Below are 22,995 nucleotides of genomic sequence, written 5' to 3' on the forward strand. Positions count from 1 at the left end.
GCACATTTTTCGTTGAAAGGCGCATCATAATTTTTTCGGAAAGTGTCGTCTATAAAGACTTCCATTATTCGTTTAAAAGCCTCCCGTTTAGGTGTCTACGTCGTCTATAAAGACTCCATTTATGTAGTCTATAAAGATTGCTTTTGGTCATCTACAAATACTACCTTAGGTCGTATATAAAGACTCCCTTTCGGTTGCCTAAAAAGACTACCATTAAGTCACCCATAAAGTTTCTTTATGTCGTCTTGAAAGAAAGACTCCATTTAAATCGGTCTCTTAATAGCTCTAAAAACGGCTGCTTGCCAATTCCACTTTTGAGATCTTGTCCTGGAAAAAGTATACTGAAAAAGAAATTTGCGACACTACCTAGGTTCTCTAAAAAAATCAACTTGTGTCGTCTTGTTGGTACTCATAAAAAATTAAAGAAATACACGTCTTTTTTCACCTTGGAAAAAGTATTCCCAAAAAATAGTCTTAAATGTAAATTTACTTACTTGGCATACTTCTCCCGACTACCCACGAATGATTGGGAAGTGCCTGTTAGCGATTTGCCCTCTAACATTGCTGCAAGTTCAGGATTCAATTCACTCAATGGCTTGTTCATTATATCCTTTGGATTAAGTGTTAGCCCGGAAGATTTTGTAAACTCATTACATAGCCGCCTCTTTATATCCTCCTCCGATACCGGATGTGTATGTGAATTACTTATTCGAGAAATTTGTAGTTGATTATCATCGGCACCACCAGTTGGAATTGTTGTAACACGTGATTGACATTTTAGTAGGCGATTGTTAGCCTTAATACAAACCCATACGGCACGTGAAGTTGTGGATGAAATACTTCTCAAACTGTAAATATAACCATCAACACACAACAATTCACCACCCTTGGCTGAACGTAACTTGGTGAATTTTGTTATATCAAGATTATCGGGATTATTGGGACTTTCCACAGAATATGGTTTACGTGGGAGCACAGTGAATTTGGGGATTTTTGTTGGTGGTGAATAGTCATCATCATCAGCATCGAAATTATTGTGATCTTCATTGATTATTTCTTCAGTGTCCATTGTGGTTTTGTTTTGTTCTTCCACATGGTTTAGTTGGGTGGGATTTTTAGAATCCAATTCCTCAGTTGCACCACTGTTTACTTCCATTGCTACATTTTCCACGATATCACAAAATGGATCCCTTTCATTCATGTAATCTGTTAGTGGCTCCTTTGCATCTCCGACATCCTCTGTTATTTCCATTGCCACTTCATCGTGATTATCCTTTTTTATGTTTTTAAATTTAAGAAATTCTGAAATATCGGGTGATTTGGAATCACACCGACTTTCTTCATGGTCAATAACATTATCATTATCATCATAAGCACCATCTCCATTATCCGATTCCTCGGAATTACGCTCATTATCATAAGATTCTTCCGCACCGGATTCATCTTCAATCGCCTTTACATGAACTTTCAATCTTTTCTCAATTTTATGGCGATGATTGTTCGTATGAGAGTGTTGTCCCGATACCCTAACAATTTGTATATTCTCACCATCGTTTTCAGTTGTTATACGACATTTACAACGTATTTTGATATTTCTACGAAACAAACATGTCCAGTATATACTCGTACTTTTGTTACCAACACCCTTGGAATTGAAATGATAAATCATGTCTTCCATTATCAATACTCGATTTCCATGGATCGAGGGCAGGAACGAGAACAACTTTATTTCACCATCTTGGGGATTTTTCAAAACTTCCATGGGATCTTCTACGTAACGATAAAAGGCTGCAACGGCAGCTGTTTTTTCTTTACGAGGAATTCTGGGCTCAAAAGGCTTTGTGGCCAGTTCAATATTTGTGGATATCGAAAGAACTTTGCCTGGTAATGGAGGTTTTTTAGGTTTTCTATCTTTGGTGGTATTAGTTTTTTGTTTTAACACCCTTTTCTGCTGCAGATCTTTTTTACCATCTTGAATTATTCTTATGTTTTTTCTTCTACCAAGAGCTTGAATTTTTGCCTCACTATAAGGCTGATGATTGTGTTGGTTTTCCTCCAACCGAAAGGGTTTATAACGATGCAAGCCACTTGACAAACATTCAGTGTATATACGCCCCGAACATTGGACATCTTTGGAACGAAAACATTTCCAACGATAGGTACTGCTCTGTTGAGATTTGGCATCCAAACGATAAACACAACCATCAAGTGCCACCATGTGACAACCTTTTGCTGTTTTTAACACAAGGATTTTCTTTTCAAAACTTTTAGTTTCAGTAGAACGTTTTACTTTGGGCTCCTCTTCTTGGGAACCAAGAAGATTCATTTCAATAAAATCGTCAACATTGAAGGAATGGACGGAATGGTCTTCATAATTATCTTCATTATCGTCATCACTATCCCTTGAGGATTTTGAGGCTTCCTCCTCCTCCTTAGCCAAGGAAGCAACTTCCTTCTCTTCATGTGTATTCTGGACAATTTGTATATTCTTAGTTTTGTTACCGCCGCTTGTTCCACTTATCTGTTGAAGTTTAAGTTTTCTTTCTAACGCTCTATTGCTTATCGTACAGGGCAGACCCTCAGAATTTGCCTGCTGCTTCTTTTCTCTACCCCTTGTTATTATTTCCTCCCTTTCTGGGCCATGAGGATGTTCACCAACTATGCATTCCAATTTGTGCCGTGACATATCCCATTCATCTATTAAAGTGGTATGAATTCGTACACGACATGGTGTCCTGCCACCTTTGCGTCGTGAACAAAGCCAACGATATGATTTGCTGGTAACATCATGATAGTAATAAAGGTATCCATCTAAATGCAACATATCCTTTCCCCTGGTAGATCTTAACATTTCCAATTCAGAAGATTCCATTCCGAAGATTATTTGGGTCAACAGCTCAACGCTAAATTTTTAGAAGAAGGATCAATTTTGTTATTTCTTTCTTGACTTTATTTTGTTGTTTTACATTACCCCTTTAATCAGCAATTTTAAATCAATTGTATTTAAATTTCAAATTTTGTATAATTTCGCAACAGTTTTCTTTACTTCGATTACAAAATATCCTCAAATATTTCTAAAATTTTATGCCACATTAATGTGTGTTTCACGTTTCTTTCCAAAGATTTTTTGCCATTTTATTTGTTGACAATCTCACAATCTACTTGTTTAATGTTTCTCTGACATTGCCTTTAAATTGTGTGTGTAAGAAAGAGATAACTATACTTCTGTATTCTTGTTGTGTAAAATCGTCCCCAGCACATTCTCTCTTTCACAAAAAAAATGGAATTGTGCCATGAGAGAGAATTGCCATGAATGTGGGAACTCTCAATGAGAAAAAAGGTGAAGTTTCTTTGAGTTGGCAACACTTCTTATTAATTAAAAACAAACTAGTTCATTTTTTCTCCTCAGTGAATCATTCAACTAAACTATATAAAAGAAACAGAGGCAAATGAGAAAGATTATTGATTTAAACTACTTCGAATGGACCAAGGAGGTTCCTCTTTTAAGTTAATAAGGAAAAACATACACCTTGTTGGTAAATATAAAGGAATTTTTAAAGAATTGACAATTTAATGTGTGATAACATTGCAGAACATACTCTTTTCAAATGAAAAACAAACCAGTTCATTGTGGCCGCTTCAGTGAATCATTCAATTGAACCATAAAATACAATAAATGGTGAAGATTCTTGATTTAAGCAACTTCGAATGGATCAAGGAGGAGGCTTCTCTTAAATTAATAAGAAAAATCACCGATACTTTGATTCTGAATATAAAGGAATTTCTAAAAATTATCAATTTATGAGCGATAACATTGCAGAACATACTCCCCGTCGTGATATAGCCAATGGATAGAGAGGAGATGATTGCAAGAGACATGAAACGACATGGGAAGGATATACCACCACCATTCCCATTTTGTATGGCTAAAAAGGCAAAGACCCTAACAGATGGAGAAGATTGTGTTATTCTTGATGAAATCCCCAAAGCCTCCATTCGAACAGCAAGATGTAACAACAACGAAAAACAGGTCTTGATGTTAAAAAGTGGAACAGGCTTTTGTATTACCATTTATGTAGATGGATTTATTTATCGTTTAAATGCAAAATCCAAGGAAAGTAATACATATCGCTGGAAATGTTTACGTTCCAAAAATCAACAATGCTGGGGTTGTATATATACCGAGCTATTGGCAAATGGTATGCATCGTTATAAACCATTTGGATCAGAAAACATGAAACACAATCATCAACCAATTACAGAGTCACAACTAAGAGCTCGATGTATAAGAAAAAATATTGATATTATTACCAAAGAAGATTGTGAAGATGAACAAAGCAATTATGGTGCGCAAATGGCGGAAGCTGAAGTCAATGGAGTAACACAATCTAATTTCGAAACAACAAATGTGGACAACGAAACACTGAATTGTCATGACAACGGCTTTCCCTCTAGAATAGAATACAATGCTGCGACAAAATTTCGTTATATACCAGACCCAAGTAATTTTATTGAAAATCCTTATGATGGTGATGTTATATTTTTCTTCGCATTGTCCACAATTAATGGAAAGAAACGTCTTTTAGTTATGGACAATATGATTTTCCATTACCATTCAAAGAAACGTTTACCCAACTATAAGGATGAAGAAAAGTGGTATTGCATGTATAAGAAACATAAAAATTTGTGTTGCACTTGTCTTGTGACGACAGTAGTTAATGATATACGTGATCAAATGGAAATAACTGCCGTGTCGGGATATCATAATCATTCTTCCAATCATGGTGTTCGAATTCAGAAAATGTGGATGGCAAATTTATGGAAAGAACAATACCTATTTAATAAAAATAAATACAAAAATGTCAAGCGGAATGAAGCTGACGCAACGGACATAGCTCAAGGCATTATTGTGGCAAATGAACCGATATCTGAAGAAGAAGGAGAATTTGTTGAACAAAATTTAGAAGATGAAGAAAATAACCGTCGTTTAAATGATCACGACTATGTCATTGACATTGTAGAGGAGTCTGAATCTGAAGAAGAAATTTTTGGAATGGTATGTGAAAATGAAGAAAATAGTCATTGTTTAGATGATCACAACTATGTGATAGACGTTGAAGATTCCGCAGATGAAGAAAGTGTTACGGTATTATGTGAAAATGAAGAAATCATTAGTGTTGGGGAATCACAGTCGGATATAATAGAATCTTGCCCCTCAATTAGCGTCAAAGAAGAACCACTGGAAGAATGTGGTGAAGTGGAAACAATTGACATTACTGGTGCCAACAATGACATACCTTTATTGGAAATCAAAAATGAACTAAAAGAAGATATAAAAATGGAATATCACAACGAACATAATGGTGGTCCCAGGCAGAAAGCAGCGGATAACATGGAACAATGTGGTGAAGTGGAAACAATTGACATTACTGGCGCCAACAATGACATACCTGTATTGGAAATCAAAAAAGAACTAAAAGAAGATATAAAAATAGAATACCACAACGATCATAATGGTGGTCCCAGGCAGAAAGCGGACAACATGGAATGTACCCCTTCAATATGTATAAAGGAAGAACCACAAACGGAAATAGAATATCATAGTGCCATTAAAAATGAGGAAAATGAGCCGCCAATATATGTGAAAATCGAAACAGATCCAAGTTCATCACCACCACAATATCATAGTCAACAATTACAACCAATATTTAATCCAGATAATTTAGATTTAGACAAAATATATACGTTAAATTCTCTCAGGGGTACCAAATTGTTACATGTTGATAATTATATTTATGAATTATGTCTTGTTGTACCCACAACCGGTTGTAAGATATGGTATTGTAGTGAAAGTTCCAGCCTTAAGTGTAAAGCACGCATAACAACAAAAACAACATCCAGCAATCAATTAATAGTTACTCGTATAAGTAATTCTCATTCACATCCTCCAGCTTCTGAAGATGTTCGAATGTGAAGGGAGGGGGGATTTTTAGGGGTTAGTATAAACATTTTTTATTATTATTATGTTTTTTTTTCTTTGTAAACTGTTAATGTATATTTAATATTCTAAGAATATTGTAATTAGTCTAGTTTGTAATTAGAAATAAAATAAACATATATGAAATCGCAGCAGAAATATACAAACTTCCAATGCCACTTGAAGTCTACTGGACAATTGGTGCCCTTTTAAGAGATCTTCTGTTAATAGAAGCTCCATTTAAGAGGCCTTTTATCCATAAAAGCTCCTTTTATGGGGGTCTCCTATCTATAAAAGCTTTTTTATCTATAGAATCACCTTCAAAACGGTCTTCTATTTTTAGAAGCCTGTTTTAAGGGGTCTTTTATCTGTAGAAGCTCCTTTTTAAGGAATCTTCTATCTATAGAAGCCCCTTTTAAGGGGTCTTCTATCTAAGAAGCCCGGTTTAAGGGGTCTTCTATCGATAGCAGCTGCTTTTAATGGTTCTTCTATCTATAGAATCGCATTTTAAGGGGCATTCTTTCTACAGAAGCACCTTTTAAAGGGTCTTTTATCTTAGAAGCCTCCTTTAAGGGGTATTTTATCATAGAAGCCCCTTTCAAGGGTCTTCTATCTATAGAAGCTCCTTTTAAGGGATCTTCTATCTACAGAAGCTCCATTTAAGGTGTCCTCTATCCACAAAAGCTCATTTTAAGGGATCTTCTATCTACAGAAGCTCCGTTTAAGGGATCTTCTATCTACAGAAGCTCCCTTAAGGGGTCTTATGTTTATAGAAGCTCCTTTTTAGGTGTCTTCTATGTAAATAAGCTCCTTTTTAAGGGGTCCTCTATCTACAAAAACCTCCTTTTGAGGGGTATTCTATCTGCAGAAGCTCTTTTAAGGGGTCTTCTATCCTTTTAGGGGCTCTTCTATCCTTTTAATGGGTCTTCTATCTATAGAAACTACTTCTAAGGGGACTTCTGTACATAGGTCCACTAAAGAAACCTTTTAAAAATTCAAAATTATTATTGTAACAGTTATAAAGCTATTAAATGTTATTTTTTTAAAGAAGAAGTTTTTTTTTATTTATTTTCCATAAAGCAGCCAGCATTGTTTTGAAATTTTTATCAAATTCGATTCTTATTTGATTCGACTGCACGATTAAAAAGCTGGAATATGAGCTCATTTGACTCCCTTATCGAGAGGAAAATGTAACCTCTGGCGACTCTCTTCTAAACAAATCACAAATGAGTCTTCATCTGCATTAGTTTCGATTCATTTTTGCCCATTTTCTGATGGTATATATAAATTCCTCAAATATTACTTGTTAAAAAATTTAAATAAGACACGAAGTTATTTTACTTCAGAATTTATTTTAATAATTTTTTATTAAATTCGTAATTATTAAAAAAAAATTCTTAAAATTAAAAAAAAAAAACATTTTAAATGTTTATATCCTTAATTACTATACACCAACAAAAACTCTCTTCTTCATTATTTCACATTTTTCTTATTGGATGGTAGGGATGATTTATATGCGATAAATCTGGTGGATTATTTTCCATTTCGCTGATTTCTTGCATACCACCACGGGCAATATCCCACAGCTGAGGATATTCTTGTTTAAATCGTTGATACCATTTCGCAACCAATTCATATTTAGAGAAATCATATCCAATACCTTCCAAACACAAGGTAGCCGAAACTAAAGCAAAATCAGCAATGGATAACTTAGTACCAGCAGCATATCTTGTACCCGATGATTTTAAAAATGTTTCAAATACTTGTAATGCATTTTCAACTTTCTTTTGGCCCATTTCGTTACGTTGATAGTCAAAGTATATCGGTGCCGTACAATAAGCAGCAATACTTGAATAATAATTGGTCATATTAAAACATAAACGATGCAGGACCAATGCTCGCTCTTTGATTTCTTGTGGATACAAGAAAGTCGATGATGATTCTGCAGCATATTTTTCACACAAATATTGCATAATGGCACTACTCTCTGGTAAATGAAAACCATCATCATCCAGTAGGGGAATTTCTTTTTGGGGATTTATCTGCATGACAGGACGTGGAGTGGATATTTATTTGTGATTTATTTTGTTATTTGTTTTTGTAATTTATTTTCATACATACCTTGGCATATTCGTCCGACAAATGTTCCCCACCAAAATAGTCAACATTGTGCAATTCATAGGGTATATCCAAGGCCTTTAAACACATGCGTACAGCCAATGAGGGTGGGTCGTTAGTTGACGCATAAAGTTTTATATTGAATCTAGAAGGAATAGGAGAATGGCAAAGAAGAGTTATGGCACATACATATGGTATGCAATTTAAGGTTAAGAGGGGCTTCTATCTGTAAAGTAACCATTTAAGGAGTAATCTATTTTTAGAAGACCCATTTAAGTGGTATTCCATCTACAGAAAACCCTTTCAATGGGTCTTCTATCCATAATAACTCCTTTGAAGGGATCCATAGAAAATCTTCTATCTGTAGAATCTTCTTTTAAGGGGTCTTCTATCTAAAAAAGTCTGCAGAAGCTTCTATCAATAGAAGCCCCTATTAAAGGGTCTTCTATCTATATAGGCCCATGTTAAGAGGTCTTTTATCTACAGAAGCACCTATTAAGGGGTCTCCTATCTATAGAAGTCCTATTTTAAGGTATCTTCTATCTATAGAAGCCCCTATTAAAGGGGTCTTCTATCTATAGAAGCCACTATTAAGGGGTCTTCTATCTATAGAAGCCCCTATTAAGGGGTCTTCTACCTATAGAAGCCCCTATTAAGGAGTCTTCTATCTATAGAAGTCCTATTTTAAGGTGTCTTCCATCTATAGAAGCCCCTATTAAGGGGTCTTCTATCTATAGAAGCCCCTATTAGGCGGTCTTCTATCTATAGAAGCCGCTATTAAGGGGTCTTCTATCTATAGAAGCCACTATTAAGGGGTCTTCTACCTATAGAAGCCCCTATTAAGGAGTCTTCTATCTATAGAAGCCCCTATTAAGGGGCCTTCTATCTATAGAAGTCCTATTTTAAGGAGTCTTCTTCTATAGAAGCCCCTATTAAGGGGTCTTCTATCTATAGGAGCCCCTATTAGGGGGTCTTCTATCTATAGAAGTCGCTATTAAGGGGTCTTTTATCTATAGAAGCCCCTATTAAGGGGTCTTCTATCTATAGAAGCTTCTTTTAAGTATCTGTCGAGGGGTCCGCTATCTATAGAAACCCCTTAAACACTGTCAGCTATGTAGAGAAGCCATTCTAATTGAGTATTCTGTCTATGGAACCCATTGAAAATGATGCTACTAAACATAACCTTGACCCCATAGCTCCCACATATTATACAACATCCTACAAACACAAATTGCCGGATACATCCTACACAAACTAATGAAAAAAACCACCCACATATTTCCAATGTACTTACTTGCATTTTTCCGTTTTTACACGAGGAGTACTGCTGGAGGTGAAAGAAGAACTTTCCACATTTTTCCCCGTTAACATTTGGGCCAATTCTGGATTTAATTCACTCAGCGACTTATCCATTATATCTTTTGGTCTCACATTGGTGGTTGAAGATTTTGCGAACTCATTGAAAAGACGTTTTTTTATATCGTCCTCTGATATGGGATGTGAATGGGAGTTACTTAAATAAACAACTTTCAGTTGATTATCTTCCAATGTGATAGTCGTGACTCTGGCTGGACACTTTAGTACACGATCTTTTGACTTGATGCAAGACCAATAGGTACGGGTTGTGGGTGAAATACTTTTCAAGTGATAAATATAACCATCAACACAAAGCAATTCACCACCCTTGGCTGAACGTAGCTTGGAGACTTTTGTTATATCAATATTATCAGGATTTTTGGGGTTTTGTGAGGAAGAGTAACGCACCCCTCTTGTTGGACTGTTATAATTATTGGATGATTTTGTTTTCACTGGCGGTGGTGAATATTCCTCATCATCGCCAAAATCATCATCATTGTTCTCATCATCATCGTCACCTTCATTATCTTCTATGTAATCCGTGGAGCGTTTGGTTTTCTTTTTGTTTCTCACCTTGGGTAGGGGTATGTGATTTTGATCTTCCGACTCTTCAGCAGAAAAGTCACTGTGATTAAATTGAGAACTGTTGTTGATTCTCTCCATTTCAACATATTCAATGGTATCGCAAAATGGATCCATTTCTTCTTTATACTCCTCTGTCATGGCTTCTTTGGCATCTATAACATCTTCAGCAATTTCCATGGTGACTTCTTCTTCCCGCTTTTCTTTCTTCAGTTTGTTTAAACGTAAAAATTCAGAAACATCAGCTGCTGTCGAATCATGTTTATCTTCATAGTAATCATCTTCCTCATTAGCAGTACCACCATCATTGTCATCATCCGAGTGATACAAAGGATTGTCATCATTACCAAAAGAGTCATCTTGTGTCTTTTGATCGGGATCATCTTTAACTAGCAGATTCAATTGTAACCTCCTCTCTATATGTTGACGATGATCGGTGGTGTGACTGTGATCGCCAGACACCTTAACTATTTGTATCTTATCACCCTCATTTTCGGTGGTTAGACGACAATTGCAACGCTTGTTCTTGTACCTGCGAAACAAGCAGGTCCAGTAGATGCGATCATTTCGCACACCTCTGGAATCGAAATGGTATATCATGTTATCCAAAATCAAAACCCTATTGCCCTTGAATGAGGGCAGAAACGAGAATAACTTGATATCGCCATCTTGGGGATTTTTCAAAACTTCCTTGGGATCTTTAACGTAACGGTATAAAGCTGCAGTGGCTAGGGCTTTTTCGCGTCGTGTACTATTGCCGCGTGATGTTTTTGCTGGTATTTCAATATTTGTGGATATTGAAAGAACTTGGCCACCACTTCCATGCGTCACCGACAAAGGAGTATTACTTTTATTGGATTTCTTTCCATTGGTGGTGCTCGTGGTGATTTCACCATCAGCTGCCTTTGGCTGATCTTCTTGACCATGTATTATCTTTATGTTATTTCTCCTTATGAGGGCCTCAATTTTTGCATCTGTGTATGGCTGATGATTGTGTTTGTTCTCCTCCACCCTAAATGGTTTGTAACGGTGCATACCACTTGCCAAACACTCGGTGTATATGCGCCCGGAACATTGTAAATCTTTAGAACGAAAACATTTCCAACGATATGTACAACTTAACATAGATTTTCCGTCCAAACGATAGACACAACCTTCCACGGCAATCATGTGATAGCCCTTGGCCGTTTTTAACATCAGGACCTTTTTATCGCCTACCGTGGAGGAGCGAGATTTTGCTTTTGCCATTAACTCAAAACTACTATCCACCATTTCAATAATACCATCAACACTGGATACATCATCGTCATCCCCATCTATTGCGGTGGTTTTTGTTTTCTTAGCCATATTACCAAGGACAAGGGAATCGCCGCCTCCTTTTTGCATTTGGTATTTTCTCTTTAATGACTTGTTGCTTAGAGTGCAGGGCAGACCTTCGGCATCTGCTTGGCGTTTCTTATCTCTTGCCCGGATTATGGTATGTTCATCTGCTGGCCCATGAGGATGTTCACCCAAAATTGATTCTAATTTATGTCTGGTCAAATCCCATTCATCTATCAAAGTGGTATGGATTCGTACACGACATGGTGTCTTATCTTTGCGTCGGGAACACACCCAACGATATGATTTACTGGTACGATCATCATAGTGATAAAGATAGCCATCTATCAACAGCATATCCTTTCCCTTGACGGATCTTAACATTTCCAATTTATGGGATTCTTCCATGTCTGGGGATTTCTTTTTGTTCTTAAAAATCGTATGTGACTCGTTCAGTCAGCCAGCCGGGGAAAAGGGGAAACAATTTTAGGCGTGCTTTGCAAAGTTTGCTGATAATTTATTTGCGATTTATATTTATTACTTTAAGTTTAATCACCAATTTATATTATTCATGCACTTTATATTTTTACTTGTTTTTAAATTCTTGGGGAAATTCCTTTAATTTAACCACAAAATTCCCCAAAATATTTTTAGCAATTTGTTCCACTTTTACAGTGTTTGCCTTTTTCTCTAAATAATCTGCTTTTTAGGTATTGCTCAGTTTCCACATAATTGTGCCACTACTATATTTTTGTTGGCATTCTCTACATACGTCTTCTCTGAGATATTGCCTTTAATTTGTGTGTGTTAGAAAGAGACAGCCATACATCTACGGCTGTTGTATTGTAAAAATCCCCTTAGTGATTGTAGTGGTAATTTTTGATTAAATAATCAGGCGACAGGGCATGTAGTGGGTATTTGGTGGACGAGATAATATGGCAAAAGAAAACGGGAACAACAATCCATGATAAAAATAGGAATTATGGGCAAAGTACAATATAATGAAGTTGGTAACACTTGCTTCGGGGTTTCTTTTGTTTACTTTTGTATTTTTGTTGTCATCTGTCCAGTGGTCAGTTTTTTTAGTTTTTTTATATCGGGACATAATGTAAAAAAAAAAAACTAATAAACTAATGCATATGCATACATATGGGGAGAAGAAAAACCTTGGTACCCTAGTGACAACGATATATTGTTTCTCGGGAGTTTGTGGAGTCTCCAGTGATATGGCATTATCACCATTGTTAGGGACACCTTTCTGAGCGGATTGACATTTTACCATAGGTGGTATTTTTTATCCGATTTCCAGGGATAAATCCATACTTCCCGAGGGTGCTTCTTAAGCCCGTTCCAAAATGAACGGGTGCTTCTTAAGACCCTTTTCAAATGAAAGGGTGCTTCTTAAGACCCTTTCCAAATGAAAGGGTGCTTCTTTAGACCCTTTTCAAATGAAACGATGCTTCTTAAGAACCTTCCCAAGTGAACGGGTGCTTCTTAAGACCCTTCCGAAATGAAACGATGCTTCTTAAGACCGTTCCCAAAACAAGGGGTGCTTCTTAAGACCCTTATCAAATGAAAGGATGCTTCTGAAGACCCTTCCCAAATGAACGGGTGCTCCTTAAGAATCTTTCCAAAGGAAAGGGTGCTTCTTAATAACCTTTCCAAAGAAAAGAGTGCTTCTTAAGAACATTTCCAAAGAAAAGAGTGCTTCTTAAGAACCTTTCCAAAGAAAATGGTGCTTCTTAAGAACATTTCCAAATGAAAGGGTGCTTCTTAATAACCTTGCCAAGGGAAAGTTGTTTCTTAAGGATCTTTCCAAGGGAAAGGGTGCTTCTTAATACCCTTTCCATGGGAAAGGGTGCTTCTTAATACCCTTTCCATGGGAAAGGGTGCTTCTTAATACCCTTTCCATGGGAAAGGGTGCTTCTTAATACCCTTTCCATGGGAAAGGGTGCTTCTTAATACCCTTTCCATGGGAAAGGGTGCTTCTTAATACCCTTTCCATGGGAAAGGGTGCTTCTTAATACCCTTTCCATGGGAAAGGGTGCTTCTTAATACCCTTTCCATGGGAAAGGATGCTTCTTAATACCCTTTCCATGGGAAAGGGTGCTTCTTAATACCCTTTCCATGGGAAAGGGTGCTTCTTAATACCCTTTCCATGGGAAACATGGGAAAGGGTGCTTCTTAATACCCTTTCCATGGGAAAGGGTGCTTCTTAATACCCTTTCCATGGGAAAGGGTGCTTCTTAATACCCTTTCCATGGGAAAGGGTGCTTCTTAATACCCTTTCCATGGGAAAGGGTGCTTCTTAATACCCTTTCCATGGGAAAGGGTGCTTCTTAATACCCTTTCCATGGGAAAGGGTGATTCTTAATACCCTTTCAATGCTTCTTAAGGCCCTTCCCAAATGAAATAGTGCTTCTTAAGGCCCTTCCAAAATAAAAGGGTGCTCCTTAAGACCCTTCCCAAATGAAAGGTTGCTTCTTAAGACCTTTCTCAAATGAAAGGTTGCTTCTAAAAATACCCTTTCCAAGAGAAAGTTTTTTTTTACAATTTTGATGTTGATTTAATTCTTTGGAGAACATTGCTTTGAAAACGAAAGTAATTAACCCATTTTCCCTCCTTTCTTTTGCAGTTTGGTACGTTTTGTTCCCATGAATGTGGACGACGAAGAGAGTATACAGGACCTATTGCTACAAATTGACAATGTCATACAATATGGGGAAGATGCCGATGTAAAGATACATGATTTCGATCCACCCGAAGAAGGAGAAGAAAATTGTAAGGACATATTTGATATGTAAAACAAAGTTAAAAATGGAATTACATATTTTTTTTTATTAAATAATAAATTAAGTTTTGTAATAAAAACAATCAGTCATATACTTTCTTTCTTTATACACACAACGCGACAATTAAAATCTCCTCCTCACAAATGGTCATGTGTTCCTAATAATAACAAAATAATATAAAAAAAAAAAAACAATCAAATCGAAACTTTTGTTACTTTGCTTCATCCGTGTCCATAACCAAATTTCCTTCCTTATCCTTAAGCCGCACTCGACCATTTGAATATCGCGTCTCTGTACTACCATCAGGATAGACAATTTTCACTGTGCCATCTGGATATTCACGACGTTTTTGTAGCTTCGTGTGAATCTCTTTCTGGCCATTTGGCAGGGAGAGTATTTTATCACCATTACGCATTTGCACGAGATGTGTACCATCAGGAAAACGCCACTCCTCGGATTTTTTATCATCACGTGGATCCATAATCTTGACCGAGTTATTGGGATAATGGACCTCAACCAGACCGTTTTTGTGCCGGTGTTCAATTTGTCCATTGGGAAATTCCAGAATTTCCAAACCATCGAGGTAAGTGGTGTGCCATGTATTCGTTTCATGATAATAATATTTCACCGTGCCCTCATTTATGTTTGTCTCCTTGATATCCTTGTTATAGTAAAGCATACGTATTAGCATACCATCGGCTGAGATCTTTTTAAGATTTCCATTTGGATACCAAATATCTTTGCTGCCATCAGCATTGAGGATTTCACGTTTCATGTTATCATCAGCGGAACCACCTTCAGTCGTTGTATTGCCAATTTTATTTTCATTTTTATGCAATTTCGATTCAGCAGCACTCGTCTTGTTGGCTTTTGCGGTTGTTGTTTGCAGCTCTTTCAAAATATCATCCTCCTCATCCTCTTCACCATGAGCATAGTTTAGGTAGGGTCTTGTAGATTGCTCCTGTTGAACTTTTGTTTTCGTGGTTTGCTTTGGAAAACTTGTTTCCGGATTTGAGTCATTTTCATCGGATGAGGGTGTCTCGGGAAAACTGGGATTTTGCTGCTGCCCACGTTTGCCTATTGTCCTTGATGTTTGGGTTGCCCTCTTGGGTTTCTTTGAGGGAGATTTAGAGGTTTTATTAGCCGCTATTGAGGCTGGTTTCAACATAGTTTTCGATGAAGCAAGAATTGGAGGTTGGTCATCATTGGGAAATGATATGGATTCATGTTGAGTCTGCAAAGAGATAATTCGGAAAAATGTTATTAAGTGCTATCAATAGAAAGAAATAAGACCCTTTCCAAAGGAAAGAGTGCTTCATAAGATACTTTTCAAAGAAAAGGGTGCTTCCTAAGTCCATTTCTAGAGGAAAAGTTGCTTCCTCAGTCCCTTTATAGAGGAAAGGGTGCTTCCTCAATCCGTTTTTAGTGGAAAGGGTACCTCCTAAGACCCTTTCTAGAGGAAAGTGTGCTTCCTAAGACCCTTTCTAGAGGAAAGGGTGCTTCCTAAGAGCCTTTCCAAAGTAAAGGGTGCTTCCTAAGAGCCTTTCCAAAGAAATTGGTGCTTTCTAAGAGCCTTTCCAAAGGAAATGGTGCTTCCTAAGAGTCTTTCCAAAGGAAATGGTGCTTCCTAAGAGCCTTTCCAAAGGAAATGGTGCTTCCTAAGAGCCTTTCCAAAGGAAATGGTGCTTCCTAAGAGCCTTTCCAAAGGAAATGGTGCTTCCTAAGAGCCTTTCCAAAGGAAATGGTGCTTCCTAAGGGCCTTTCCAAAGGAAATGGTGCTTCCTAAGAGCCTTTCCAAAGGAAATGGTGCTTCCTAAGAGCCTTTCCAAAGGAAATGGTGCTTCCTAGGAGCCTTTCCAAAGGAAATCGTGCTTCCTAAGAGCCTTTCCAAAGGTAAGGGTGTAAGAGCCTTTCCAAAGAATGCGTGCTTCCAAAGAGTGTTTTCAAAGGAAAGGGTGCTTTCTAAGAGCCTTTCGAAAAGAACGGGTGGTTATTAAGAGCCTTTCCAAAGGTAAGGGTGTAAGAGCCTTTCCAAAGAATGCGTGCTTCCAAAGAGTGTTTTCAAAGGAAAGGGTGCTTTCTAAGAGCTTTTCGAAAAGAAAGGGTGGTTATTAAGAGCCTTTCCAAAGGAAAGGGTGGGTATTAAGAGCCTTTCCAATGGAAAGTGCGCTTCCTAAGAGCATTTCCAAAGAATTGGTGCATCCTAAGTGCTCCCTAAGACTCTTTCCAAAGGGAAGGGTGCTCCCTAAGACTCTTTCCAAAGGAAAGGGTGCTTCCTAAGTCCCTTTCCAAAGGGGAAACGCTACTGAAGGCCCTTCCTAGGGGAAAGGGTGCTACTGAAGATCCTTTCTAGGGGAAAGGGTGCTTCCAAACGGCCTTTCTAGGGGAAAGGGTGCTTCCAAACGGCCTTTCTAGGGGAAAGGGTGCTTCCAAACGGCCTTTCTAGGGGAAAGGCTGCTTCTTCACAAACATTCTAGTGGAAAGTCTGCTTCGCTAACAAACTTTCTAGGGAAAATGCGCTTCCTAACGCCCTTTCTAGGGGAAACGCTGCTTCTAAACAAACTTTCTAGGGGAAAAGGTGCTTCCTGAGAACCTTTCTAGGTAAAAGGGTGCTTCCTGAGAACCTTTCTAGGGGAAAGGGTGATTCCTGAGAACCTTTCTAGCGGAAAGGGTGCTTCCTGAGAACCTTTCTAGCGGAAAGGGTGCTTCCTGAGAACTTTCTAGGGGAAAGGATGCTTCCTGAGAACCTTTCTAGGGGAAAGGGTGCTTTCTAAGTCCCTTTCTAGAGGAAAGGGTGGTTCCTAACTCCCTTTCTAGAGGAAAGGGTGCTTCCTAAATCCCTTTCTAGAGGAAAGGGTGATTCCTAACTCCCTATCTAGAAGACAGGGTGCTTCCTAACTCCCTATTTAGAAGAAAGGGTGCTTCCTAACTCCCTATCTAGAAGAAAAGGTGCTTCCTAACTCCCTATCTAGAAAAGACCCTTTCTGGGTTAAGCAGCACATCTAAAGACCCTTTCTAGGTTAAAGAGCGCATCTAAAGACCCTTTCTAGGGGAAAGGGTGCTTCTGAAGACCCTTTCTAGGGGAAAGGGTGCTACTGAATACCCTTTCTACGGAAAAGGGTGCTACTGAATACCCTTTCTAGGGGAAAGGGTGCTACTGAAGACCCCTTCAAGGGCAAAGGGTGCTACTGAAGACCCTTTCTAGGGAAAAGGGTGCTTCTGAAGAACCCTTTCTACGGTAAAGGGTGCTTCTGAAGGCGCTTGCTACGGGCAGGGTGCTTCTGAAGGCCCTTTCTACGGGCAGGGTGCTTTTGAAGACCATTTCTACGGGAAAGGGTGCTTCTGAACACCCTTTCTTGGGGAAAGGGTGCTTCTGAAGACCCCTTCTAGGGGAAAGGCTGCTTCTGAAGAACCTTTTCTAGGGGAAAGGTTGCTTCTGAAGAACCTTTTCTAGGGAAAAGGGTGCTTCTGAAGACCCTTTTCTAGGGTAAAGTTTGCTTCTGAAGACCCTTTTCTAGGGGAAAGGGTGCTTTTGAAGACCCTTTTCTAGGGAAAAAGGGTGCTTCTAAAGACCCTTTTCTAAGGGAAAGGGTGCTTCCTTCTGAACACCCTTTTCTAGGGGTAAGGTTGCTTCCTTCTGAAGACCCTTTCTACGGGAAAGGGTGCTTCTGAAGGCGCTTGCTACGGGCAGGGTGCTTCTGAAGGCCCTTTCTACGGGCAGGGTGCTTCTGAAGACCATTTCTACGGGAAAGGGTGCTTCTGAACACCCTTTCTTGGGGAAAGGGTGCTTCTGAACACCCCTTCTAGGGGAAAGGTTGCTTCTGAAGAACCTTTTCTAGGGGAAAGGGTGCTTCTGAAGACCCCTTTCTAGGGGAAAGGTTGCTTCTGAAGAACCTTTTCTAGGGAAAAGGGTGCTTCTGAAGACCCTTTTCCAGGGAAAAGGGTGCTTTTGAAGACCCTTTTCTAGGGGAAAGGGTGCTTCCTTCTGAAGACCCTTTTCTAGGGGAAAGGGTGCTTCCTTCTGAAGACCCTTTTCTAGGGGAAAGGGTGCTTCCTTCTGAAGACCCTTTTCTAGGGGAAAGGGTGCTTCCTTCTGAAGACCCTTTTCTAGGGGAAAGGGTGCTTCCTTCTGAAGACCCTTTTCTAGGGGAAAGGGTGCTTCCTTCTGAAGACCCTTTTCTAGGGGAAAGGGTGCTTCCTTCTGAAGACCCTTTTCTAGGGGAAAGGGTGCTTCCTTTTGAAAACCCTTTTCTAGGGGAAAGGTTGCTTCTGAAGACCCTTTTCTAGGGGAAAGGGTGCTTCCTTCTGAAGACCCTTTTCTAGGGGAAAGGGTGCTTCCTTCTGAAGACACTTTTCTAGGGGAAAGGGTGCTTCCTTCTGAAGACACTTTTCTAGGGGAAAGGGTGCTTCCTTCTGAAGACACTTTTCTAGGGGAAAGGGTGCTTCCTTCTGAAGACACTTTTCTAGGGGAAAGGGTGCTTCCTTCTGAAGACACTTTTCTAGGGGAAAGGGTGCTTCCTTCTGAAGACACTTTTCTAGGGGAAAGGGTGCTTCCTTCTGAAGACACTTTTCTAGGGGAAAGGGTGCTTCCTTCTGAAGACACTTTTCTAGGGGAAAGGGTGCTTCCTTCTGAAGACACTTTTCTAGGGGAAAGGGTGCTTCCTTCTGAAGACACTTTTCTAGGGTAAAAGGTTTGTTATACAACATACCTGTTTTGGTGCGAGCTTTGCAATATTTCTATTGATTTCCTGCAACAGCTTATTGTTATTCTCTCTGCTTGCCTTAAGCACCTCATTTTCCAAACGTTTATTTTCCTTGGTCAGGATTTCGATTTGTTCATGCAAACGTTTCTCCTCCCTTTCCATTGTACGGATTTGTGTACGCCAACGAGCTTGAGCAGCGGCATGATTTGAATCTTTAGTTTTCAATTGAGCTTCCAATTGAGCAACTTGTTCTCGGAGTTTTTCCATTTCTTTGCGTTCCTTGGAGGCCATGGCTTGAGTTTTCATTTTACATTGTTGTTCAAATTTACGTTTCTCTTCTTCCAACTTCATGCGTTCATCATGCAGATATATTTCCATTTGTATTCTTTCATCTTTAAGACGTTCAGCAGCTTCTAGCTGTTCTTGGGCATGTTGGGAGATAAGCAATTCATGTTCCTGTTTAGCTTTCATGAGTTGGGCATTGTTTTCTTTGAAAAGAGATATTTCCCGTTCCAGCTCTTCTAAGCGTGTCTTTATCATGTTGGTTTTTTCTTGTAACTCCAAGGAACCAGCTGAGAGGGGTAGGGGAGGTGGTATTGATGTGCTTTGTTCTATAAAGGAATCCTTGGAGGTGAGAGTTGTTTCCTCTTCCACAGAGTTTAGAGTTTCATGTTGATCAGCCTTGTCCTGAAGGGCAGCAAAAAGGGCTTTCTTAAATTGTTCGAAAAACATATTGTTGGAAAGATCACCACCACCACTTTGCTCCGTTTCGTTGTTGTTATAGTTCGAAAAATCGCTAACAGATTCTTCTTCATGAAATTCCCTGGTATCATGGGATTCAGAGAAACGTACCCGATTTTCGGTCCCCCTGGTTACAGGAGTAACAAATGGCGAACTGGTAGATTCCAATGACTTTTGTGCAGATTCTCCTTCTTCTGCTTCTGTGGTATTGGGCACAATTGTTGAATCTTCTTCGTGGTTTTCCTCCTCCAGGGAAGATACGGATTCATTATTATTCTCATGGCCAACAATTGGCTGCAAACGTTTGTTCCTCAATTGCTCATTTACTGGAATGACATCGGTGTCATTGAATTTTTCATTCACATGACGTTGCATAAACTGACGCATACAAGTCGAGTCCATATCAAAACTACCATTTTTGGCTTTTTGTTCCAAAAGTTCAAATATATCCTCTTCACTTTGTGGCAAATTTTGTGATTGATGATTAGGACGCAAAATTGGCAAGGGTTTGATTTGTTGTGAATCTAAAATTTTGGACCAAGCCAAGGCACTGGGTGGTGGCTTTCGTACCATACCACCTGTGTCATCATTGGGATATTTATGCACATTCCCATTGCCGTTATTTGCCATAACTGGTGGTGTTGTCTCCACAAACCGCACTTTGGGCAAACTGTTGCTGCTACTATTTGTCATTGATGAACTACTGGACATATTTTTACTTGACATCAATGAGGACTTTGTGTCTGGCGTTGAATTGCACACATTTTTCGAGGATATCAACAACTGTTGAAATCTTTTCTCATTTGCATCTAATGCCAAGGGTGAAGGAGGTTTCTGAGTTATGGATTCCTGACCTTTTGGTTTCTGCAACACCTTGGGTAATTTTTTCGGCTTAGCCTTCAGTTTGGGATGGGCATTGGCATACTTATAGCGTGGTAAGTTGTTTATTCTCAACTCTTCGGGGTCAATTTTAAAACGTTGCTTGAGGCCATCACCCCTTTTGAGGAATGGACGCTTAGGTTTCTGCACAGCAGGCACAGGCACCTCCATATATTCCTCTGTACCATAACCAGATGTCAATGTTTTATAAGAAGATGGCTCCACACTGTGTTGTGTTGTAGCGGTATTGTAATCCCTTTCATTTGTACTCTCATTAAGACTTTCATCACCATCCTCTAGATGATTCCCATTATCCTGCCTCCTACTCTCTTCCATTTCACTTAACTCATCATCACTTTGTAAGCCTAACATTTGATACATTGTCTTTTGTTCCATGCCCAGCATTTGTCTTTGCATATTTTGCCTCAGGGCTAAAAGTTGTTTCTGTTCCTCCTGCCATTTGCTTAATTGTTCCAAACGTTTCACTATATCGGCCTTTTGAATGATGCCTCCACCACCACCAACAGACAGCATTGGAATGCTTGTTGACATATCACTGTCGTTTGTGTCGTTTTGTAACATTTTTTATTGTCAAATTTTGTTTTGTGAATTTATTGTTTTACATTTGTCCACCAACAATTTGCTTAAATAAATGTTTGTCTAAAAAAACGATGGCGATTCACGTAGCCAGTTTTAAATCCAAGACGTAATCCAAAAGTTATAACAGCGTTCCAGAAACACTGTTGATTAAAGCAAAACGAAAGCTGCTAAACAAACAGCTATGGGTGTTGAAAGCACAAATCAAATGACTGATCAAAAAATAAACAATCGCACTTTTCTTTTTATTTTGTAATAGATATAATAAGTAGTTTAAATAAAGAGGAAATTTATTTTCTTTTAATTTAGCGCTAAAATTAAAATAGATTGACAAATAACAACTGTTTGTAAACAAAAAACATGGTTACCAGTGTCACGATTGGTTACGAAGGAAAATAGAGTTGCCGTTGTTGAATGAAGGGCGGTAATGTGGCATGGGCACATTTCAAATTCAATTAACCGCAAAACCTACTGGAATAGGAAATGTGCATTTTTGTTTATTTCGTTTCGATTAACTAGGCGTTTACACTAGACAGTTTGCCTTCAAATACAACTCTGATTTACTAACACATATATACATTTGTCGTTTGTCTCCCATCTGTCCATCATTTTTTCATAGACAGTAGGGTCATGATACAATAAGAAGGTAGCAGCAACTGCCGTTAAGATGTCAAAATTTGACATAAATTCAATTCAATTGACACATTATGTTACCACCAGCTGGGCTTCAGCTGGGCTGATAATGCTACATTCTTATTGTATCATGAGTAGGGTTATAGCCCGTTTCCACGGTACGTCGTTCGTTCTCTATTCGTTGTTCGACCCATAACTACGATTAAATTACTTATTTCCCCACACAAAATTCTATGAACGAACGACGATTTTTCTACGTTGTTCAATTAGAAATACTCTCTGAACGACGAATAAGTATGTCTCATCCCTAACAAATGAGAGAATTTATCGAAAAAATTAATTATGACATGTCTAAATTCAAAATTCAAAAATTTGTTGAAAACACAAAAAATTTTAGAAAACAGGAAAAAGATGAATGAAAATTAATGAATGTTCGACAGGCGAACAACGTAATTGAAACCCTCGTGTGAACATGACATTAACAAATTTTTGACATTTTGTGAAAGAAGAAGTGAGATGATAATTTAAATGTGTTAAAAACAAAAGAATAGGTACAAAAACAAAATATGTGAACGGAAAACAAAAAGAAATCTATGATTTTCATTCATAATTTTACAACTGTTTTTGCAGTTATCTGGACGCCTACGTCACAGAGGCAAGTTTTGGGTTTTTGACAATCAATACATGAAGTCAACTGTCCTGTCTTTTGTAAACGCAGGGTAACACCATGGTAGAATAAAGTGGGGTACACACGATCAGTTTTGACTGTCAGTTTTGCTCAAATAATCGGTTGCTTGCCAGTGTGGCTGTTCACTTTTGTCAGTCATAAGGCAACCACAAAATATTTTGTGGTTGCTGGACGGTTGGACAGTTATCGATAATTCCGAAAAATCGACAGTCAAAACTTATCGTGTGTACCCCGCTTAAGAAAAGGTAGCAGCAATACCTAGCTGACTGAACTGAGCTGTAATGTTAGTGTCAAATTCCATACGACATTTTTTATATCTATTTCTACGTTCGATGTATATTAGAAATATATATTGAAGAAAAAATATATTCATCAGAAAAAACTATTTCCCATAAAGACTTCTTCAAATAAATGACATGTAACCTACTCCAAGTCTGAACTACGTGCCGCACACGAAAACACTGATTATGGAGACGGGAAAACATTTGTTAATATGGTGTGGTATTTTGATAAGTTTGAAAACATAAAGCCATAATAATCATGTGTTTTTTGATTTCAAAAACAAGAGATTGATGAATTTCCAGCGTCCTCAAACATATTTGCAAGAAT

At 38.4% G+C, this 22,995-nt stretch overlaps 6 protein-coding genes across 8 annotated transcripts in view; 3 read left to right on the forward strand and 3 right to left on the reverse strand.

The window, feature by feature from the left end:
- Positions 1–3,179, reverse strand: part of LOC141400188 (glutathione S-transferase 1-1-like) — a 14,415-nt gene extending 11,236 nt beyond the window's left edge. Inside the window, exons 1-2 of the mRNA XM_073979653.1 lie at positions 2,972–3,179; positions 495–2,903 (exon numbers count right to left, since the gene is read on the reverse strand). Of these exons, the coding sequence (XP_073835754.1) occupies positions 495–2,872 (2,378 nt within the window). The 5' untranslated portion in view covers positions 2,873–2,903; positions 2,972–3,179. The remainder of the gene's footprint in view (positions 1–494; positions 2,904–2,971) is intronic.
- The window catches only part of LOC141400442 (GPN-loop GTPase 3), a 27,618-nt gene extending 13,394 nt beyond the window's left edge, over positions 1–14,224 (forward strand). For both annotated transcript variants that reach the window (XM_073979696.1, XM_073979697.1), the window contains exon 3: positions 13,989–14,224. In XM_073979696.1, coding sequence (XP_073835797.1) covers positions 13,989–14,157 — 169 coding nt within the window. In that variant the 3' untranslated portion in view covers positions 14,158–14,224. The remainder of the gene's footprint in view (positions 1–13,988) is intronic.
- LOC141400236 (WD repeat-containing protein 3) overlaps positions 1–22,995 on the forward strand; it is a 143,248-nt gene that overhangs the window by 5,465 nt on the left and 114,788 nt on the right. The window lies entirely within an intron of this gene.
- LOC141400252 (uncharacterized) lies at positions 3,392–6,136 on the forward strand. Of its 2 annotated transcripts, none has more exons than XM_073979680.1 (2): positions 3,392–3,532; positions 3,593–6,136. In XM_073979680.1, exon 2 carries the CDS (start codon positions 3,848–3,850, stop codon positions 5,972–5,974), a length of 2,127 nt encoding a protein of 708 aa, XP_073835781.1. In that variant the 5' UTR covers positions 3,392–3,532; positions 3,593–3,847; the 3' UTR covers positions 5,975–6,136. The 2 variants fall into 2 exon arrangements, with proteins under 2 accessions (XP_073835781.1, XP_073835780.1); XM_073979679.1 differs by having other exon boundaries at positions 3,396–3,536.
- LOC141400220 (uncharacterized) lies at positions 7,313–12,110 on the reverse strand. The gene is made up of 3 exons (XM_073979676.1): positions 9,390–12,110; positions 8,099–8,240; positions 7,313–8,019 (listed from the first exon to the last, which is right to left on the reverse strand). The coding sequence occupies exons 1-3, from the start codon at positions 11,759–11,761 to the stop codon at positions 7,456–7,458; spliced, it is 3,078 nt and encodes a 1,025-aa protein (XP_073835777.1). The 5' UTR covers positions 11,762–12,110; the 3' UTR covers positions 7,313–7,455.
- Positions 14,172–21,434, reverse strand: Sas-4 (spindle assembly abnormal 4). The gene is made up of 2 exons (XM_073979675.1): positions 18,855–21,434; positions 14,172–15,379 (listed from the first exon to the last, which is right to left on the reverse strand). Exons 1-2 carry the CDS (start codon positions 21,048–21,050, stop codon positions 14,357–14,359), a joined length of 3,219 nt encoding a protein of 1,072 aa, XP_073835776.1. The 5' UTR covers positions 21,051–21,434; the 3' UTR covers positions 14,172–14,356.

Source organism: Musca autumnalis, unplaced genomic scaffold (assembly GCF_047663935.1).
Source record: "Musca autumnalis isolate F117 unplaced genomic scaffold, ASM4766393v1 scaffold_1, whole genome shotgun sequence".
Taxonomy (NCBI): Eukaryota; Metazoa; Arthropoda; class Insecta; order Diptera; family Muscidae; genus Musca; species Musca autumnalis.

Coding starts and splice junctions, on each gene's coding strand:
- LOC141400220 (XM_073979676.1), bottom strand. CDS start 11,761: ATGGAAGAATCCCATAAATTGGAAATGTTAAGATCCGTCAAGGGAAAG. Junction 8,241..9,389: donor GTAAAAACGGAAAAATGCAA/GTAAGTACATTG, acceptor TATTCCTTCTAG/ATTCAATATAAAACTTTATG. Junction 8,020..8,098: donor TGTCGGACGAATATGCCAAG/GTATGTATGAAA, acceptor CCTGTCATGCAG/ATAAATCCCCAAAAAGAAAT.
- LOC141400252 (XM_073979680.1), top strand. CDS start 3,848: ATGGATAGAGAGGAGATGATTGCAAGAGACATGAAACGACATGGGAAG.
- Sas-4 (XM_073979675.1), bottom strand. CDS start 21,050: ATGTTACAAAACGACACAAACGACAGTGATATGTCAACAAGCATTCCA. Junction 15,380..18,854: donor CAAAGCTCGCACCAAAACAG/GTATGTTGTATA, acceptor ATCTCTTTGCAG/ACTCAACATGAATCCATATC.